At 32.6% G+C, this 19,674-nt stretch overlaps 2 protein-coding genes across 2 annotated transcripts; both read left to right on the top strand.

The window, feature by feature from the left end:
* Positions 1-261: 261 nt before the first annotated feature.
* LOC139851551 (auxin transporter-like protein 2) lies at positions 262-4,997 on the top strand. The gene is made up of 8 exons (XM_071840633.1): positions 262-520; positions 751-936; positions 1,843-1,955; positions 2,281-2,464; positions 2,777-2,874; positions 3,872-4,079; positions 4,176-4,433; positions 4,580-4,997. Exons 1-8 carry the CDS (start codon positions 353-355, stop codon positions 4,847-4,849), a joined length of 1,485 nt encoding a protein of 494 aa, XP_071696734.1. The 5' UTR covers positions 262-352; the 3' UTR covers positions 4,850-4,997.
* Positions 4,998-5,351: 354 nt separating this feature from the next.
* LOC139852820 (uncharacterized) lies at positions 5,352-10,229 on the top strand. Its single transcript, XM_071842158.1, has 9 exons — positions 5,352-5,557; positions 6,251-6,969; positions 7,074-7,298; positions 7,596-8,183; positions 8,307-8,572; positions 8,753-8,933; positions 9,135-9,257; positions 9,360-9,497; positions 9,648-10,229. Exons 1-9 carry the CDS (start codon positions 5,467-5,469, stop codon positions 10,080-10,082), a joined length of 2,766 nt encoding a protein of 921 aa, XP_071698259.1. The 5' UTR covers positions 5,352-5,466; the 3' UTR covers positions 10,083-10,229.
* Positions 10,230-19,674: the final 9,445 nt, after the last annotated feature.

The following is a 19,674-nucleotide window of genomic DNA, read 5'->3' as shown; positions in this document are numbered from 1 at the left end:
TTACTAACACGGTTGGTACGTTACCTGCAAACTACCCCACCCTATACACCAATTAACACGCCTAAAAACCCTGTCACCATAGCAATAGGACATTAGGACTTATGCATGGAAAGTCTAAAATTTTGATATAAAGTAATGCCAACATGTAGACATACTTTCACCTATTCTCTTTTAGTGTGCTTTCTTGATCTATAAATACAACTGCACCCTCATATCTCTTGTAGAACTCTACATGTTTCATAAAACCCATACAAATTACTAATTTCTTACGGTAGAGTTTTTACTATATATTATATAGTATATAGTATATTGAAACGAAAGAGAGAAAAAGGTAGGAAGGTATATAGTAGTGATGGATGAAGGTCATCATCATGACAAGGTTGTTGAGACAGTTTTAGCAGGAAACTATGTTGAAATGGAGGTTGAAGGGAAGCCTAAAAATGTCAAATCCACTATCTCTAACTTCTTTTGGCATGGTGGTTCTGCTTATGATGCTTGGTTTAGTTGTTCATCAAATCAGGTATATATACGTATATATTACGAACTACTTATTATTTGTCACTAATTACGTAATTCATTTGTTACGCCACGTACTATTTAAATTCTAGAACGGCAAGCCTACAACGTATTGTATCTCGATCATCGATTAATTAATACGACGCAGTCTTACTGTTTTTCTTTCATTAATTATGCGTGTTGAATAAATGACGTGTCATGATGTTTATAATATATGTATGTATGTATGTGTAGGTGGCACAAGTGTTGCTTACACTACCATACTCATTTTCACAACTAGGAATGGTATCAGGGATTCTGTTTCAAATATTCTATGGTTTGATGGGCAGTTGGACTGCTTATCTCATCAGCATTTTATATGTTGAATACAGAACTAGAAAAGAAAGAGAAAAGACTGATTTCAGAAATCATGTCATCCAGGTACCTACTTTGTACTCACTTCTTATATATACAAATATAGTCATAAACATGTTTTTAGTAAATTTGGTCATGAGGGGTTGTGGTTCATGTTGTAAAAGTCGTACATTACATTAGATTTTTTGTCATTTAAAATTGAGTCAATGTGGCATTAATTAATTAATTAGTTAATTATTATTGACCCTCATATACTAAATGTGGTGAGGTTGTTTGTAGTTTTACTTATATCGGATTGTTGTTTTGAGTTGGCGTCCACGTTACAAAAGGTTCCTCAACTTCGACTATATTTACACAACAACACCTCAAATTTACACTTTTTTAGGGGTTAAAAATGTAAATATATAATTTTATGAAAATAAAATTAACTAATTCCATTCCACCCAAATTTATAACGGATCATATCTTCTCGCTCGATGCGAGCTAAATTTTTTCGAGACCACCATTCGATTGCGAAAAATCTTACGAAACCAACGAGACTAACTATACGCGAAACGGACAATTTTTAAAAAAAACGCTAAACATAACGACAACCCGTATCTTCCCACTCGCCACGAGTTAAATTTTTTCGACGGCAGCCTCAGACTCAAAATAATTTTATGAACAAAACGAAACTAACCACGTTCGAAACGGACACTTTTTAAAAAACGCTAAATACAACGACAGCCCGTATCTTTCTGCTCGCCGCGATTTAAATTTTTTCGACAGCACCGTTACACTCAAAAAAATTTATTGAACAAAACAAAACTATCTACGTTCGAAACGGATACCTTTTAAAAACGTTTAACACAACGACATCTAAAATGACACTTAACACATGGCCGTGTTCCCCTCTGTAAATACACAAAGCTACGTTAAATATGAATACGCAGCCCGAAAACCCCTGCCTTGATTAATATAATATAATTGCAGTGGTTTGAAGTTCTTGATGGACTGCTTGGAAAACATTGGAGAAATGTTGGCTTGGGATTTAATTGCACCTTTCTTCTGTTTGGATCCGTGATTCAACTCATAGCCTGTGCTAGGTACATGTACATCCATCTCTTAATTGAGCCCAATTTACAATCTGATTATGCTCCATATATCTTGTACAAACTACATGCTAAATGAGTACTCCCGTATGTACATATATATAGTAAAGTAACACGTACATGTGTTGACCATTAGTAGCGCGTGATTACCATTACATTTAATTAAATCCGATATCCGATATGTAGGAAAACAACAATATTACCATGTATCACACATATATAGGCCTAATGGTCCGCGTTTACTAGCTTATTGTACTTGATATGTTGGATTTTATACAACTATATAAGGAATTGTGGATATTTGTTTTTGTTTTTGCAGCAATATATATTACATAAATGACAATTTAGACAAGAGGACATGGACATACATCTTCGGTGCATGTTGTGCTACAACTGTATTCATCCCATCATTTCACAACTACCGAATTTGGTCGTTTCTTGGATTGATCATGACTACCTACACTGCTTGGTACCTAACCATTGCTTCAATCCTTCACGGACAGGTTTTTATATCCTCATTTCCTTTTTACTTACAATACCGAGTAATAATAATCACAATTATACAATAACAAATAATAACAATTGTACCTAGCTAATTTATGCATAGTTTTATAGATAAACATATATACATGTTCTTGAAAACATACATGTCATACAACCATCTATAAGACTATAACAAGACTTGGGTCTTGTAAACATGTTACTGATGTACGTTAGAATCTCTATAAAGTGAACTTTGGACCACGTATGGAAAAATATGTTTGCTTATTAGTATAATAAAGTAAGTGTGGGGGTGTAAAATGTAAATTGTGTAGGTGGAAGGGGTGAAACATACAGGTCCAGCAAAGATGGTTCTTTACTTCACTGGGGCTACAAACATTCTCTATACGTTCGGGGGACATGCCGTCACTGTGTAAGTGTACAGCACCCTTGTCCTTTACCTTAACTACAAAACGCACCCCTACATTATCTTTTCTCATTTCAATTCTAATAATAGTACTACTCCGTATATCATTGTAATTAACATCTGAGATGCTCTTTTGCTCTTGTGACCAAAAAATTCTAAGCCTAACTCAATGAGCTTTTTAGTATATATACTTTAGTTTCTTCTTTCGTTATTGAATTATTGATTATTGATGTGGAAAAATATTTTTGTTCGGGACATGTTGTGACCATAGTAAAAAAGTGTAAAGATTCCCTAGATTTTGACTGGTCCTTGTCTGGATTAGTGTGCACTCAGCCACAACTAAACATAAGTCTTTTCTGAAGCATGACAGTTTAAACATGTTAGATTACAATCATAACCCCACTCAGGCATGGGTGACATAGTATCATTCTTTTCTTGGGACACCCCTTTTCTGTCTTCTTACATTTTATACGATTTTCAATCCAGATAACGACCTCTCTTTTATCATCACTGCTCATATTTTTTTCGAGTTTTTATATTTTACAATAAAAGTTTAAAATATCTTGTATAATATACATACATCATATATATATATATATATATATATATATATATATATATATATATATATATATATATATACGTAAACAACATTGGAGCCAATAAGCTTTGGCTACAAAATCTCCAATAATGACAGTGAGAACCATAACTTTTTGGTGTTAAGCCTAAGTATGTTGGGCTTTTGACTTCATGGGCTTAATAAGAAAAATGTTTATATGGAAGAAACAATGGGCCGGGTCTTATCTACAAGAGTATTAATTTTATCTTAGCCTTATATAAAAATATAGTTTTAACTTTACATTTAGTCTAATTAATTAACATGTTTAATTAGTAGGTACTTAAGGTGCCAATCAAAAAGTATGACAAAAAGTAGTAGTTGGTAATTATTAAACTGAATAATATGAATTAACTACTACTAAAGAAGATTGTACGTGTTGAACAGTGAAATCATGCATGCGATGTGGAAGCCACAAAAGTTCAAGACGATTTACTTGTGGGCTACCGCGTATGTATTAACGCTTACACTTCCATCAGCGGCAGCAGTTTATTGGGCATTTGGGGACTCGTTACTTAACCACGCGAATGCCTTTGCCCTCCTCCCGAGATCCCCATGGAGAAACATGGCTGTTATTCTCATGCTTATTCACCAAGTATGTTGTTACTCCATCAAATGTATTTCCATACTACTATGTGCTTATTTAATAAAGTTATATTTAGCTCGAGACCTTGTATTGTTTAATTGTCAGTTTATAACATTTGGGTTCGCTTGCACTCCCTTATACTTTGTGTGGGAGAAAGCAATCGGAATGCACGAGTGCAAAAGCATGTGCAAGCGTGCTGCAGCACGATTGCCTGTAGTCGTCCCTATATGGTTTCTCGCCATCATATTCCCTTTCTTTGGACCTATCAATTCAACCGTTGGATCTCTTCTTGTTAGTTTCACTGTCTACATCATTCCTGCTCTTGCACACATGTTCACTTTTCGATCACCTGCAGCTCGAGAGGTAAACAAGTAGAGCCTAAATTATATGATACATTCATTTATTATTTCTTTGATAAATTACTATTACACTTCTGAGCTAAATGTCTCTTTTTAACTCTATATTATAATTATATGTATTTGCTTAACTGGTTGTATTTGGTGGTACAGAACGCGGTAGAGCCACCACCAAAGTTCCTAGGACGATGGGTAGGTGCATACACGATCAACGTGTTTGTAGTTGTGTGGGTATTCATCATTGGATTCGGATTTGGAGGTTGGGCAAGTATGACTAATTTCATACATCAAATTGACACATTTGGTATTTTTACCAAGTGCTACCAATGTCCACCACAACTTCCTCCATCACCACCGCTTATAAATGCTACTTCTCCGGCAAACATCCACCACCTCCAGTTCTTTGGAAGCACACGCACTTGAATTGAGCTTATATCCCGCTATAAGATGGTTAATCGAGTCAGTGTGGTAGCTTAATCGCATCATTTTTATTGTAGTAGAGAAAATATTTGGTAAGTCTGGAATTAATTTATGAGAATATTATTTTCACATTGCTTGTGTTTTGCCACATTTTGTACCACATCATATGCAATGGCATAGAGGATTTGATATTGAGCTTCATTTGCAATTTATTGTAGTATCAACCCAACAAGTCTAGAGAGTAGAGACGGATTTTTAACAAATTTTAAGGGGGTTAATTTTTTTTTAAACATAAAATAAGAAGAATATTCAAATGAAATCTATATTTAAGTTGAGATTGAGGGGACAAATCTCAGCCTTTAGATTGAGATTGATCAACGGATCAGATTAAAAGTCCCAATATATGGCGGAGGGGTATTTTCGTCCACACAGGCAAAATATGTTATACACCCACCGCTTGGAATTTCATTCCATCGGATCTGTATTTCACACACAAACACACACTTCTTTCTAGGGTTTCAACATCGACCGCTAATTTCCTTCGATCAACACCGATCAAAGCTGCCATTATCAACAATCATCAACAGCTATACACATTAATCGATTATCTTCCATCAAACATGGCTAAATCGGAGCATTCTCTAATCAAAAAATCGTCGTCGGCTGAAAAGCATGTTCCGGCTAATAAAAAAGCTCCGGCCAAAACTACTGGTAATTTTAACAAGTTTTGTTGATGTTCGTTTATAATCAATCAAGTTTGTTTGTATTCCTTTGATGATTTCAAATTTCAGGGTTTCGTGATATAGCATTCGTGTGTGTGCTTCTTTAAGCACATGATTTTTGTTGTGATTGTTTAATATGTGCTTTTTATCTTCTTTATGAGTTGCACATTTGTTGTTCTTAAATCAGATTGTATGTATAAGTTTTGTTATTACCTTTTAGGTTTTATCAATCACATGTGATTATTACAAGAAATCACTTTCGAATACACATTTAGCTGTTATATTTGCTTCTTTAATCACATGTTATTCGTTGTGATTGTTTAATATGTGCTTTTTATCTTTTGTATGAGTTGCACACCTTTTAGGTTTTATTCAATCACATGTGATTATATAATAAATCACTTTTGAAATCTGTTAACAAATGTTATTTGCTTCTTTAATCACATGTTATTTGTTGTGATTGTTTAATATGTGCCTTTTATCTGTGTATGAGTTGCATATCTGTTGTTGCTAAATCAGAGTGTAAGTATAAATTTTGTGAGTATCTTCTAGGTTTTTTCAATCACATGTGATTATACAAGAAATCACTATGGAATTCACATTTAGCTGTTAACAAATGATATCACCTTTGATTTGTTTTGTTCAATGTTACTGATTTACTTTTGTAAATCACATTTTTCAGGTAAAAGAAAACACCAGTCTGTTACCAATGCCGTTGATAATCCCAAACAGAAACACAAAGTTAAGGATGTTCCTTCTGATGATGAAGTTGAGTCTAAGCTACCTGCTCTTAGGCTAAGGACAACACCGACGCAGTTTGCAAAGGTGATGTGTTCGTTGACCCCCGAACAAAAAGTTTGTGTCACGAGACTTGGGTTTCGTTCTTTAATTGGGTTTAATATAGACCAATTGCCGGGTAATCTTGTTTACTATGTTGTTGACAATTTCGATGGTGATGAGATGATAATAAAGACTCAAAAAGGAAACATTAAGGTTGATTCCCAAGCTGTCCATGATGTGTTTGGACTCGAAGATGTTGGTACTGATATAGACACCTTGGAACTCAAGCTTGGTAGTCTTTTTGTTCAAAATTGGTTGAATCAGTTTCCACCACCCCCGTTTGTCACCCGTTCATCTTCACTGTGTTCTAAGATCCTGACCTCAACGGAAGTTGATAGTATCTTTCAGATGAACTTTATCATGTTGTTTGCAAGCACGATGGTGTCATGTGAAAGAAATGGGAAAGTGAGTTCGTATGTGTTGATGAGGTTGTCTGACGATGTTGATATTTCAAGTATCAACTGGTCCATGTTTCTTCTTTCTTCATTGAAATATAGCAAAAATGGATGGAACAGAAATGATCCCAACTGTTTCTACACCGGTGCTGCTACTTTTCTCACCGTGAGTTATCTTTTCATTATCTATATATCATATATGATTTTCAACAATCTTTTTTTACGAATTGGTTTGATAACTATGATTTTTTTTTCGTGTTTGTTTCTTAGCTGCTATATCTCGACCGTACAAAGTTTGATTCTTTTCCTGTTGTTCGTGGGCGTCCAGTTTTCAAGAACTGGAAAGGAGCCATTGCGGTTCGTGCAAAGAAAGAGGCTGAGCTCGGATCATTTGGGCTGTTGGAACTTGCAGATGAATATGACGAAGAAGCAGAAAATGGGGAGGGTTTTCTCAAACTTGAAGATGAGGATAAGGCTGATCTGCGTGCGATTGAGGTAGGTTTTTTTTTTTTTTTTTTTTTTATTATAATTCAAACACCTGTTTTTACTAATTAAATCATGCTGTGTTAGTATGATTTTTTGTATTCAATCACCTGTGATTGAATTTTTGTATACAATCACATGTGATTTTATGATAAAATCACATGTGATTGATTTTTTGTATACAATCACCTGTTTTCACTAATTAAATAATACTTGGTCTGATTATACATTCAGTAAATAATATTATATTATGCGATAACTTTGATCTTTTTTTATAACTATTCTAAGCTTTTTGCACATTATATGCAGGGTTATTGTGAAGTTATCGAGGAGAAGTTTAAATTGGTCAATGAGTTGAAGCATTTTTTATCACGGACAATACGTGAAAGTTTGTCCAAGTACCCAGATGAGAAGATATTGATATCTTATGAAAAGAAGTTGAACGAAGTCTTTAAAATGGATGTGTGTGATGTGAAGACTGACGATGAGATGGAGGATGAGTCAGAGGGAAAAGACGATGATGATGTCAACAATGATGAGTCAGAGGGAAAAGACGATGATGATGAGAAGAAGGCCGAGTCAGAGGGAACTGACGATGATGATGACGATGATGATGACCACGATGATGATGAGAAGAATGCTGATTCGGAGAAAAAAGATGATGAATGTGTTGATGTAAACAAGGTTGAGTCTGAGAAAAAGATTGATGATGGGCAATCCAAGGCTGATGATGATGTGAATGATGAGCAAGAAGTTAATCTTGATTCCGATGATCCAATTGTTCCAGTTGTGACAGAAGTTGTAGGTCCAAAGGTTGCTGAGAAAGATGTTGACAAAGATCAAAATGAAGAAGAGTACACATCTTTGACACAATGGTTTAACAACAACGTTAATGAGGTCGTTGATATTTGTGAAATTATATCTTTACTTAATGCACCAACAAGCCTTACATGGTTACCTGTTCATAATACTCCAACAATGATGAATTTAACACCGCCTACTTTTCATCTCTTATCTCAGGAGGATAAATATGAGAACAAGGAGTATGATGAAGCTGTGAAATTGTTAGACAAGGGCAAGTTGGCAAGCAGCCCTGAAGTTGGAAAAACGTTACCGAAACAAACGGCTGTCCAGTCAAAGAAATTTTGTAAAAAAGCTATAAAGAAAGATCGGACAATCGTTCTTAGATCTGCTTATATCAACAAGCTGACTGTTGTGTCTGACATTCTGACAAACTCTGAGCTTATTTTGGCTATGGAATTATTTTCGATGAAGCTTAGCCCTTCGTGAGTTTTCTAAAATTTTTCCTTTTAATACATACAAATCCTTCTGCTTTATAAGCCAATCACATGTGATTATATTATGAAATCACATGTGATTTTATTATGAAATCACATGTGATTATATTCTGAAATCACATGTATTAAACTAACCCCCCCCCCCCCCTCCTTTTTTTTGTTTGTTAGTGAGACTGTTTTTGAATCAAGAAAAGGCAGCATGATACACCGTCTTAGTTTGGAATCACTTTGCCCCGATGTTTATGTTGAGGCTAGTGTAATTGATTTATGGAGCTTTATACTGAACGAAGAGCAAAAGTACAGAGGACAATCTAGCCCGTCTAGGTTTTTTTTCCCTTCTTCAATCATTGTAAGTTTTATCGTTTAAAAATTTTTATGTACTATATTAGCTTGCTGTTTCTATCTGTGTGTTATGGTTCTTAATACTTAGTCACATGTGATTGTTATATATAATCACATGTGATTGTTATATATATAATCACATGTGATTATTATAGATATAATTACATATTATTGTTATATATGATCACATGTGTTATTTTATTTACAGTATTCTTACTTGTATGACAACAAGAACATGAAAAAGGAAGATAAGCTGATGATAATCAAAGAAAGTGCTAATGCTTGGTTTCGATTTTTTCCAAAGCTTGCGTCACTCCGAAAAGTTGATCTTGTATGTTATTTCTAGCTTACATTTGTAGGTCTATTTGCCTTTATATCATAATCAATTATTTGTGTTCTAATAATTTCTTTCTTTTTTGATTTTTTACAACAGGTATTTTTCCCAATCTGCAGACATGGGCATTTCTTTGTCTTGGTGATTGACATGAAAGTTCCCAAGCTCTACATACTTGACAACTCTTCGGTAGTTAAAAACTATGCTGCAAGATACGCCAAAGTTTTCAATCTTTTGGTTAGTGTTTATTATAATATCATTACTTGTACGTTTTCCACTTCAATATCAGTTTTTTTTTGCTTCCCCTGTTTACACTTAATGTTTTTAAACATCTGCTCAATCATTAATTTAATAACTATTTATTTTTTATGATTTTGTTTTTTCCAGCTATATGCTTTTGCTGAACATATGAAATTTCATAAGCATCCTTTTGCAAATCAAATTGAAAAATTGGAACGAATTAGGATTTCGCTGCCATGGAAAACAATAGATAATGTTGTGGATTGTGGCGTGTTTGCTATGTTCCACATGGACATGTTTAAAGCAAGATCAGAGAATGAGTGGTCTGATGTATTGGTGCCTGAGTCGGCTGAACAAAAGAATCAGCTACGGAAGCTGAGGATTCGCTATGCATCGAAGATTTTGTCGCATGATCTAAACATACATGCTGAGCAGATGTTAAGAAATGCAAGAAATTTTGCCGCATTCCATGAAAAGAAAGATTATAGGAAGGTTATCATTTCTGCAAAACAATCAAGAGGTGTCCGAGTTGAAAAAGCTAAAAATCAAGAGGTGCATGACCAGCAATCTAATGAAGAGTGAAGATTTTTGAAGATGTATTTTATTGTTCTGCTTTGATAGTTCAGTGTATGGTTAGATGTAGATGGTTGGAAAGATGTGTTTTGGTTAATGACATGTTAGTGGTTAGATGTTGATGGCTCTTTTGGTCAAGATGTTTTTTGGTTAATGACATGCTACTTGATATTTTAATGCATGGTTTAGATGTTCATATATTTATCGTCTCTAATGCTTGGATGGTTATGATTCTTGGTGGTTGATGGTTGATTAAAAATACTATACAGCTACAAGTTATTCCTCATGCAATCACATGTGATTTTTGCATTTGCAATCACAAGTGATAATACATAACAATCACATGTGATATTACATATATAATCACTTGTCTTATTCTATCAAATCTGATGGTAATATAAAATCACATGTGATTGAACTACTTAATCACATGTGATTTTAGTATATAATCACAACCGTTAACATACTTTATGTGATATAAAATCACATGTGATTGAACTACTTAATCACATGTGATTTTAGTATATAATCACAACCGTTAACATACATTATGTGATATAAAATCACATGTGATTGAACTACTTAATCTCATGTGATTTTAGTATATAATCACAACCGTTAACATACATTATGTGATATAAAATCACATGTGATTGAACTACTTAATCTCATGTCATTGTCTTATTCAATCAAATCTGATTGTAATATAAAATCACATGTGATTGAACTACTTAATCACATATGATTTTAGTACATAATCACAACCGTTAACTACATTCTTTTACAAATTGATTTTGCAAAGACCTCTCACCACCATTAGGACCCATCACATGGTTTTTGGGTTTAGGGACTAATTGATTTTACAAATGATTCTTAATGTCATTGGCTTTATTCAATCACATGTGATTATAATATAAAATCACATGTGATTGAACTACTTAATCACATGTGATTACAGTATATAATCACAACTGTTGATATACATTCTGTAAAATCAAAACCATAAATAAAAAATGTTCCAAACACATTAACAATTTTTAACAGTTGTTCTTGAAATAAAGTAACAAAATATAAAAAAATGAAAGTCAAACATTTAATAGGAAAACCAAAATTAACAATTGTACGAATATAAAAAATAAAAAATAAAAAATAAAATCAACGTTTGTCTTTGTCACAACCCCTGCAATTGTGTTCATGTGATCCACAATTACTGCAAGTAATCTTTCTTTTTTTGCTTTCCAAAATTCCTTTCTCTTTTCCACTCATGAGACGCTTATCTTTTCCACAACCTTTGTATCTCCCAACCGGTGGGTTTTGTATGTCTAATGAATTAGGTTTTGAAACACCAACCATTTCTTGTATGACATCATCTTTTTTCTTAAACTGTTTTGGCACTTGAGCCTCAACTTCTTTCTTCACCATTTTAACTTTTTCAAGAAGCACTTGTAGCATCGTTTCATCCTGCCCAATTAGTTCAACACAATCATCAATAACTGATGTGATTTCATTAATAGAATTTTGAACAGCAATGTTTTCGTTGCCATATCTGTTTCTCCTTGATCTTAACTCTGGTGGTATTATATCCCTTCTCCAACGCCTCATTATGTATTTTTCAGGGATTTCATCTATATTATCGTTCTTCAATACCCAAAAACAATGTCTACAAAGAAGACCAAATCTTAGATAGTGTCTACATGTACATATTATTGATCCATCTTGGCGGTTATGAAGTACCTTCATAATGAAAAAAGTATGAAACTGATGTATAAGCCAATCACAAGTGATAAGTACCTATTTAAATATGACAACTGACGTATAAGTCAATCACAAGTGATAAGTACCTATTTAAACTATTTTAACAAGTGAGATTCAAACTATTGCACAAATGTTATTCCATACATGAAAAAATATGTAAATTAGTTTACCTTGTATTTGAAGAACTCTTTTTCTTCATTCGAGCCTTCCCTTTTATCCTCCATACTTGAGCCTTCATCTTTTTTCCCTTCATTCGAACCTTCATTTTTCTTCCCTTCATTCGAGCATTCCTTTCTCTTTTCCAATTTCTCTTTAACAACAAATATTTCCGTGTATTCCTCTTTGTCCATTTTATCCAACGAACATTTATACAAAGCTGCAACAATCTCTTGTTGAATAATCAGAAAAATTGTATTCGTGTATACCTTTGATGCATGTTTTTCAATTCTTAGCAACGTTAATAATTTTGGGTTTTTCTTGATTGTCTGTACATCCAAAGATTCTTGTTTTGACCTCTGTTTTAACATGGCAGATTCAAAGCCGTCCATAAAAGTCAACAGATTTGATGCAGATCTTGTAAAGTGTGAAAAAAAAGCATTTTCACTCTCTGATCTTGAAGTAGTTCGCATCAAACCAAACATTTCAGTCTCGATGAAATATGCTGGTATCCAACTTGATCTAACATCAAACATATATTTGAACCAACTGTCATTCTTCAATGAAAAATCGTCCATCAACTTTTCCCATTTTTCTTCAAAAACAGTTGGTTCTATGTACATATTCCACACAATTTTATCAAATCTCTTCTTGAAGTCTTTTTCTTGTTTATCTTCAATATTAGGATTTGCTTCTTGAATCTGTAATCACATTTGATTGGTTAATAATTCATATTAAGAAAATTATGTATATGTATCATTAACCATTTCAATCGCATGTGATTAGTTACATGTAGTCTTCAATAACAAAACTCATACCTTTGATGGCACCTTCCTCATAATGTGCCACATGCATAGTCTATGCTTTGCCGTCTTAAAGACCTCTTTTATGGCTATCGCCATTGATTTATCCTGATCTGTCACAATCATGTTTGGCTCTTTCCCGAATGTCTTCATGAAGCAATTAAGTAGCCATTTGTAACTCTCGGCTGTTTCATCCTTGATCATTGCCGCAGCAACAGTGACACACCTACGGTGGTTATCTATTCCAGTAAATGGTACAAACTTGAGGTTGTACCTGTTAATAAAAAGACAATGTTAGAAACTCAGATAAGCCAAACAACCTGTCAATCACATGTGATTAGAAGCTGTAAAAACCAGGTATCATACCTGTTAGTTCTATATGTTGCATCAAATGAGATAACATCACTAAACTCCTTGTAGTTGCACTTTGCAACTTCATCAGCCCAGAAAATGGAATGTAATTGACTTTTTTCAAGCTTGTACTCAAATGAAAAACCAGGAACATATTTTTTCCTTTCTTCCATTTTGTTAACGAGCATTTGAGAATCAGTTGCATTGATAAACACATTCAAATCTCGTTTCCAGTTTCTGAAGTCAATTACAGTTCCATGAACATTTTTTTCAGACCCTTTCATATTGCTGTAAACTTCGTATGCCTTTGTTGGACCAATATTTGATACCGTCGAATGGTATACAAACAACTTCTCTGCATACCTCATTTGTCTTTCCTTTTTACTTAAATGTCTGTATTCTATCGGTAGCAACTCATGATTATGTTGTTCTTCAAAGTCAGCAAGAACGAAAGTATCTGTTCCATACACCCAGTCGAATCTAACTTTAGCCCTACATCCTGTGCATTCCATGTTGCTTTTCCGAATTGGCTTTTTAGTTTCTTGTAATGTGTCAAAGTAGACTTCCTTTGGTGTGCCAGCCTTGTTGCATAAGTAATACTTTTGTTTCACTAATCCAGATTTTGCAGTTTTTTGTCCAGCCTTTCTTATGTCAAAACATGCATGATATGCATATAACCTATACATCTCTTCACATTGATCAAGTGTTCCATAATTATGACCAATGACCGGTAAGAAAAGTTTGTCAACAATTGGTGCATAATACAATGATCCACCCGGTGTTTCGTTTTTACGTGTTGCAGTTGCTTTTGGTGAATTATAATCTGTGGAAAACAAATTACAATGTTAATTGAATGTTTAACTGAAATAAGAGACAATATACATATCACATAATATATTATCATATAACGCAATCACATGTGATTCAATAAGTAAAAATTTACAACAATTCTATTTTCAACTTCATCTTCATTGTATTCATCAGTAATCACTTTAAATCCCAGTAATGTATTATCATAAAACAATCACATGTGATTTTTACAAGAAATTACATGTGATTTTACACCAGATATTACTTAAAGTCACAAAAACACTAATTCATTAAAAGCTAATCACATGTGATTGAATGAGTAAAAATTTACAACAATTCGATTTTTATCTCCATCTTCATTGTATTCATCAGGAACCACTTTTAAATCCCAGTAATGTATTATCATAAAACAATCACATGTGATTTTACAATATATTACATGTGATTTTACACAAGACATTACTTAAAGTCACAAAAACACTAATTCATTAAAAGCTAATCACATGTGATTGAAGACGAAACGATATACATACCATCATCATTCTGGATTTCGTTGATGTCTTCATCACTGATATCGTATTCCCTCTCTGGTTCCATTGCTTAAATTGAAGGTGTATATGAATTGATTGATCAATGAATTCGTATGTTAAGCAATTCGGAGTGAACGAGTGATTATCAATCTAAGTTAACGACGTTAGGTAATCGTATAATCAAGCAATCCGACTGAATTAATCAGAGTTAATGACGGAATCGAACTGTTTGTTCGCCGGATAATCGTCAATCGCCATCACCAGGATCGTTTAGGGTTTTTGAAGGTTTTCGTTCGAGAGTGATTTATTTCGTAGTAGGATTTCTATTTTTTGTAAAATGACCATAATACCCTCGCTGTATTAATTGGTGCTTTAATCTGGATCATTGATTAAAAGTGATCCAAAGGCTGAGAACCGCCCCTTGGATTTCAACCTTTTTAATGGTTTCTTTGGAATACAACTCTATATTTGATCAAAAGTCGTTCAACATATATCAACAATATTATCTTGAAACATATGTAGTCAAAGGTGATTTAGTTCAATATACATATCTAACTTTAGTTTAAGAAATGATGGTGGTAGGTCCTGAACAAAAAACACCATATAAAATGGTTGGTAGTGTGTCCAATATGAGTACATATATAATTTTAAAAAACTTGTATAAATTAATTAAATAATGAGTGAGTAGCGAAGAAGTTTGTTATGATCGTGATCGGTACTATTCAGTAGATTTTAATCTTTATAACTTTTAAAGAAGCATATGATTGAAAGCGGCGGAAGTTATCAAAAGTAATCTTATGTGAACTTTAAGTTGTTGGCATAATGAGATTAAATAAATATCATTTGATTACTCTATTTATTTTATACTTCTGTTTAGAATGAGATTAGTATTTTGATTATTGTAGGGTCGAAGTATATATATGTAAATTCTTTATAATAAAGATTAGTATTTTGATTTTTAGAGTTTAAAAATGTACATGTGTAACAACATAAGGGGGAATTGTGTTAAAAAAATTATAAGGACAAACTTCATCCCTGTTACTCCGTATTATCATAAATTCATTAAAGTTAACTTATAGTGAGTTATATAAAATTGAAAATTTTAGCGCTAAATGGTTAATGATATGAATGATTATGAGTCTCGGTTTGGTTCTGAATGAAAATAAATTGTTTGATAATCATTTTGAATGAACGATATAAAATAAGTAAATCTATCTTATTAACGTGTTACACGAATAAAACATTCAATATACTTGTTTGTTAAGTGTTCAAGATATGATTTGAGGGAAAATATTACAGAATATATATGTGCTTAATGGTTAAGAGAACGTTTCAAATCTGAATGGTTCAGTATTGAATGCTGAACTATTCAGCATCTAATGTCATTCAGATGTCAGAAACAAACGAGTTAAATGTTAAATAGTTCAGGATTCAACGTTGAACCATTCAGTTAAGAGGTAAATAAATGCACCCTTACATATATTTTTTGGGATGAGAACACCCCCTCTGTCCTCTCAAACATCCGTCCTGTAGTGACTCGAACTTTTCCATGTTTTTATATATTAAATGAAATTGATATTTACATGATTAAATATTTCCAACATGTTAAGTAATCAAACTTGTTAAGACTTGATTAATTGAAATAGGTTTCATATAGACAATTGACCACCCAAGTTGACCGGCGATTCACGAACGTTAAAACTTGTAAAAACTATATGATGACATATATATGGATATATATATAGTTAACATGATATTATGATAAGTAAACATATCATTAAGTATATTAACAATGAACTACATATGTAAAAACAAGACTACTAACTTAATGATTTTGAAACGAGACATATATGTAACGATTATCGTTGTAACGACATTTAATGTATATATATCATATTAAGATATATTAATACATGATGATATCATGATAATGTAATAATTTAACATCTCATTTGATTTAATAAACAATGGGTTAACAACATTTAATAAGATCGTTAACCTAAAGGTTTCAAAACAACACTTACATGTAACGACTAACGATGACTTAACGACTCAGTTAAAATGTATATACATGTAGTGTTTTAATATGTATTCATACACTTTTGAAAGACTTCAAGACATTTATCAAAATACTTCTACTTAACAAAAATGCTTACAATTACATCCTCGTTCAGTTTCATCAACAATTCTATTCGTATGCACCCGTATTCGTACTCGTACAATACACAGCTTTTAGATGTATGTACTATTGGTATATACACTCCAATGATCAGCTCTTAGCAGTCCATGTGAGTCACCTAACACATGTGGGAACCATCATTTGGCAACTAGCATGAAATATCTCATAAAATTACAAAAATATGAGTAATCATTCATGACTTATTTACATGTAAACAAAATTACACATCATTTATATCTAATCCATATACCAACGACCAAAAACACCTACAAACACTTTCATTCTTCAATTTTCTTCATCTAATTAATCTCTCTCAAGTTCTATCTTCAAGCTCTAAGTGTTCTTCATAAATTCTACAAGTTCTAGTTTCATAAAATCAAGAATACTTCCAAGTTTGCTAGCTTACTTCCAATCTTGTAGAGTGATCATCCAACCTCAAGAAATCTTTATTATTTACAGTAAGATATCTTTCTAATACAAGGTAATACTCATATTCAAACTTTGATTCAATTTCTATAACTATAACAATCTTATTTCGAGTGGAAATCTTACTTGAACTTGTTTTCGTGTCATGATTCTGCTTCAAGAACTTTCAAGCCATCCAAGGATCCTTTGAAGCTAGATCCATTTTTCTCATTTCCAGTAGCTTTATCCAGAAAACTTGAGGTAGTAATGATGTTCATAACATCATTCGATTCATACATATAAAGCTATCTGATTCGAAGGTTTAAACTTGTAATCACTAGAACATAGTTTAGTTAATTCTAAACTTGTTCGCAAACAAAAGTTAATCCTTCTAACTTGACTTTTAAAATCAACTAAACACATGTTCTATATCTATATGATATGCTCACTTAATGATTTAAAACCTGAAAACACGAAGAACACTGTAAAAACTGGACATACGCCGTCGTAGTAACACCGCGGGCTGTTTTGGGTTAGTTAATTAAAAACTATGATAAAATTTGATTTAAAAGTTGTTCTTCTGGGAAAATAATTTTTCTTATGAACATGAAACTATATCCAAAAATCATGGTTAAACTCAAAGTGAAAGTATGTTTTCTAAAATGGTCATCTAGACGTCGTTCTTTCGACTGAAATGACTACCTTTACAAAAACGACTTGTAACTTATATTTCCGACTATAAACCTATACTTTTTATGTTTAGATTCATAAAATAGAGTTCAATATGAAACCATAGCAATTTGATTCACTCAAAACGGATTTAAAATGAAGAAGTTATGGGTAAAACAAGATTGGATAATTTTTCTTGTTGTAGCAACGTAAAAATTGGTAACAAATCTATATTAATCATATCCTAGCTAACTTATATTATATTATACATGTATTCTAATATATTATGTAATCTTGGGATACCATAGACACGTATGTAAATGTTTTGACATATCATATCGACCCATGTGTATATATTATTTGGAACAACCATAGACACTCTATATGCAGTAATGTGGGAGTTAGCTATACAGGGTTGAGGTTGATTCCAAAAATATATATACTTTGAGTTGTGATCTAGCCTGAGACGTGTATACACTGGGTCGTGGATTGATTCAAGATAATATATATCAATTTTTTTCTGTACATCTAACGTTGGACAACTAGTTGTAGGTTACTAACGAGGACAGCTGACTTAATAAACTTAAAACATCAAAAAGTATTAAAAGTGTTGTAAATATATTTTGAATATACTTTGATATATATGTACATATTTGTTATAGGTTCGTGAATCGACCAGTGGCCAAGTCTTACTTCCCGACGAAGTAAAAATCTGTGAAAATGAGTTATAGTCCCACTTTTAAAATCTAATATTTTTGGGATGAGAATACATACAGGTTTTATAAATGATTTACAAAATAGACACAAGTACGTAAAACTACATTCTATGGTTGAATTATCGAAATCGAATATGCCCCTTTTTATTAAGTCTGGTAATCTAAGAATTAGGGAACAGACACCCTAATTGACGCGAATCCTAAAGATATATCTATTGGGCCTAACAAACCCCATCCAAAGTACCGGATGCTTTAGTACTTCGAAATTTATATCATATCCGAAGGGTGTCCCGGAATGATGGGGATATTCTTATATATGCATCTTGTTAATGTCGGTTACCAGATGTTCACCATATGAATGATTTTTATCTCTATGTATGGGATGTATATTGAAATATGAAATCTTGTGGTCTATTGTTACGATTTGATATATAGGTTAAACCTATAACTCACCAACATTTTTGTTGACGTTTAAAGCATGTTTATTCTCAGGTGAATATTAAGAGCTTCCGCTGTTGCATACTAAAATAAGGACAAGATTTGGAGTCCATGTTTGTATGATATTATGTAAAAACTGCATTCAAGAAACATATGTCGATGTAATATATTTCTATTGTAAACCATTATGTAATGGTCGTGTGTAAACAGTATATTTTAGATTATCATTATTTGATAATCTACGTAATGCTTTTGAAACCTTTATTGATAAAATAAAGGTTATGGTTGTTTTAAAAATGAATGCAGTCTTTGAAAAACGTCTCATATAGAGGTCAAAACCTCGCAACGAAATCAATTAATATGGAACGTTTATAATCAATATGAACGGGACATTTCACGTCCGTGACAACAAAACATATCAAGTGGAAAAATGGATCGAGTGAAATTTTTGGTAGTAACTTTCAACTATATTTAATGATTAAAAATCAATAAACAAGTGTTCAGAACTTGAATGAAGAATGTGAAATTACAAACTTACACATCTAGTATTAATTGTCTTGTATCACAAATATTCAAAAGCTTGAATTTTTATTAACAATATTTAAGTTCTTTTAAATGAATAAAACCGTTATCAGTATATTAGAATTTATATTTAGACAAAATTGCTCAAATCGTTCATGTGTTAACTCTTTTTTATCAATTTTCATTGCTCCTAGTAAAAACTATATTGCAAAAGCATATCTTCATAACAAACTCATCCCTAACTCTTAACATTTGTTAACTATTCCG

The sequence above is a fragment of the Rutidosis leptorrhynchoides genome, chromosome 6 (genome assembly GCF_046630445.1).
Source record: "Rutidosis leptorrhynchoides isolate AG116_Rl617_1_P2 chromosome 6, CSIRO_AGI_Rlap_v1, whole genome shotgun sequence".
Taxonomy (NCBI): domain Eukaryota; kingdom Viridiplantae; phylum Streptophyta; class Magnoliopsida; order Asterales; family Asteraceae; genus Rutidosis; species Rutidosis leptorrhynchoides.
This window is presented reverse-complemented; position numbering and strand designations above follow the sequence as displayed.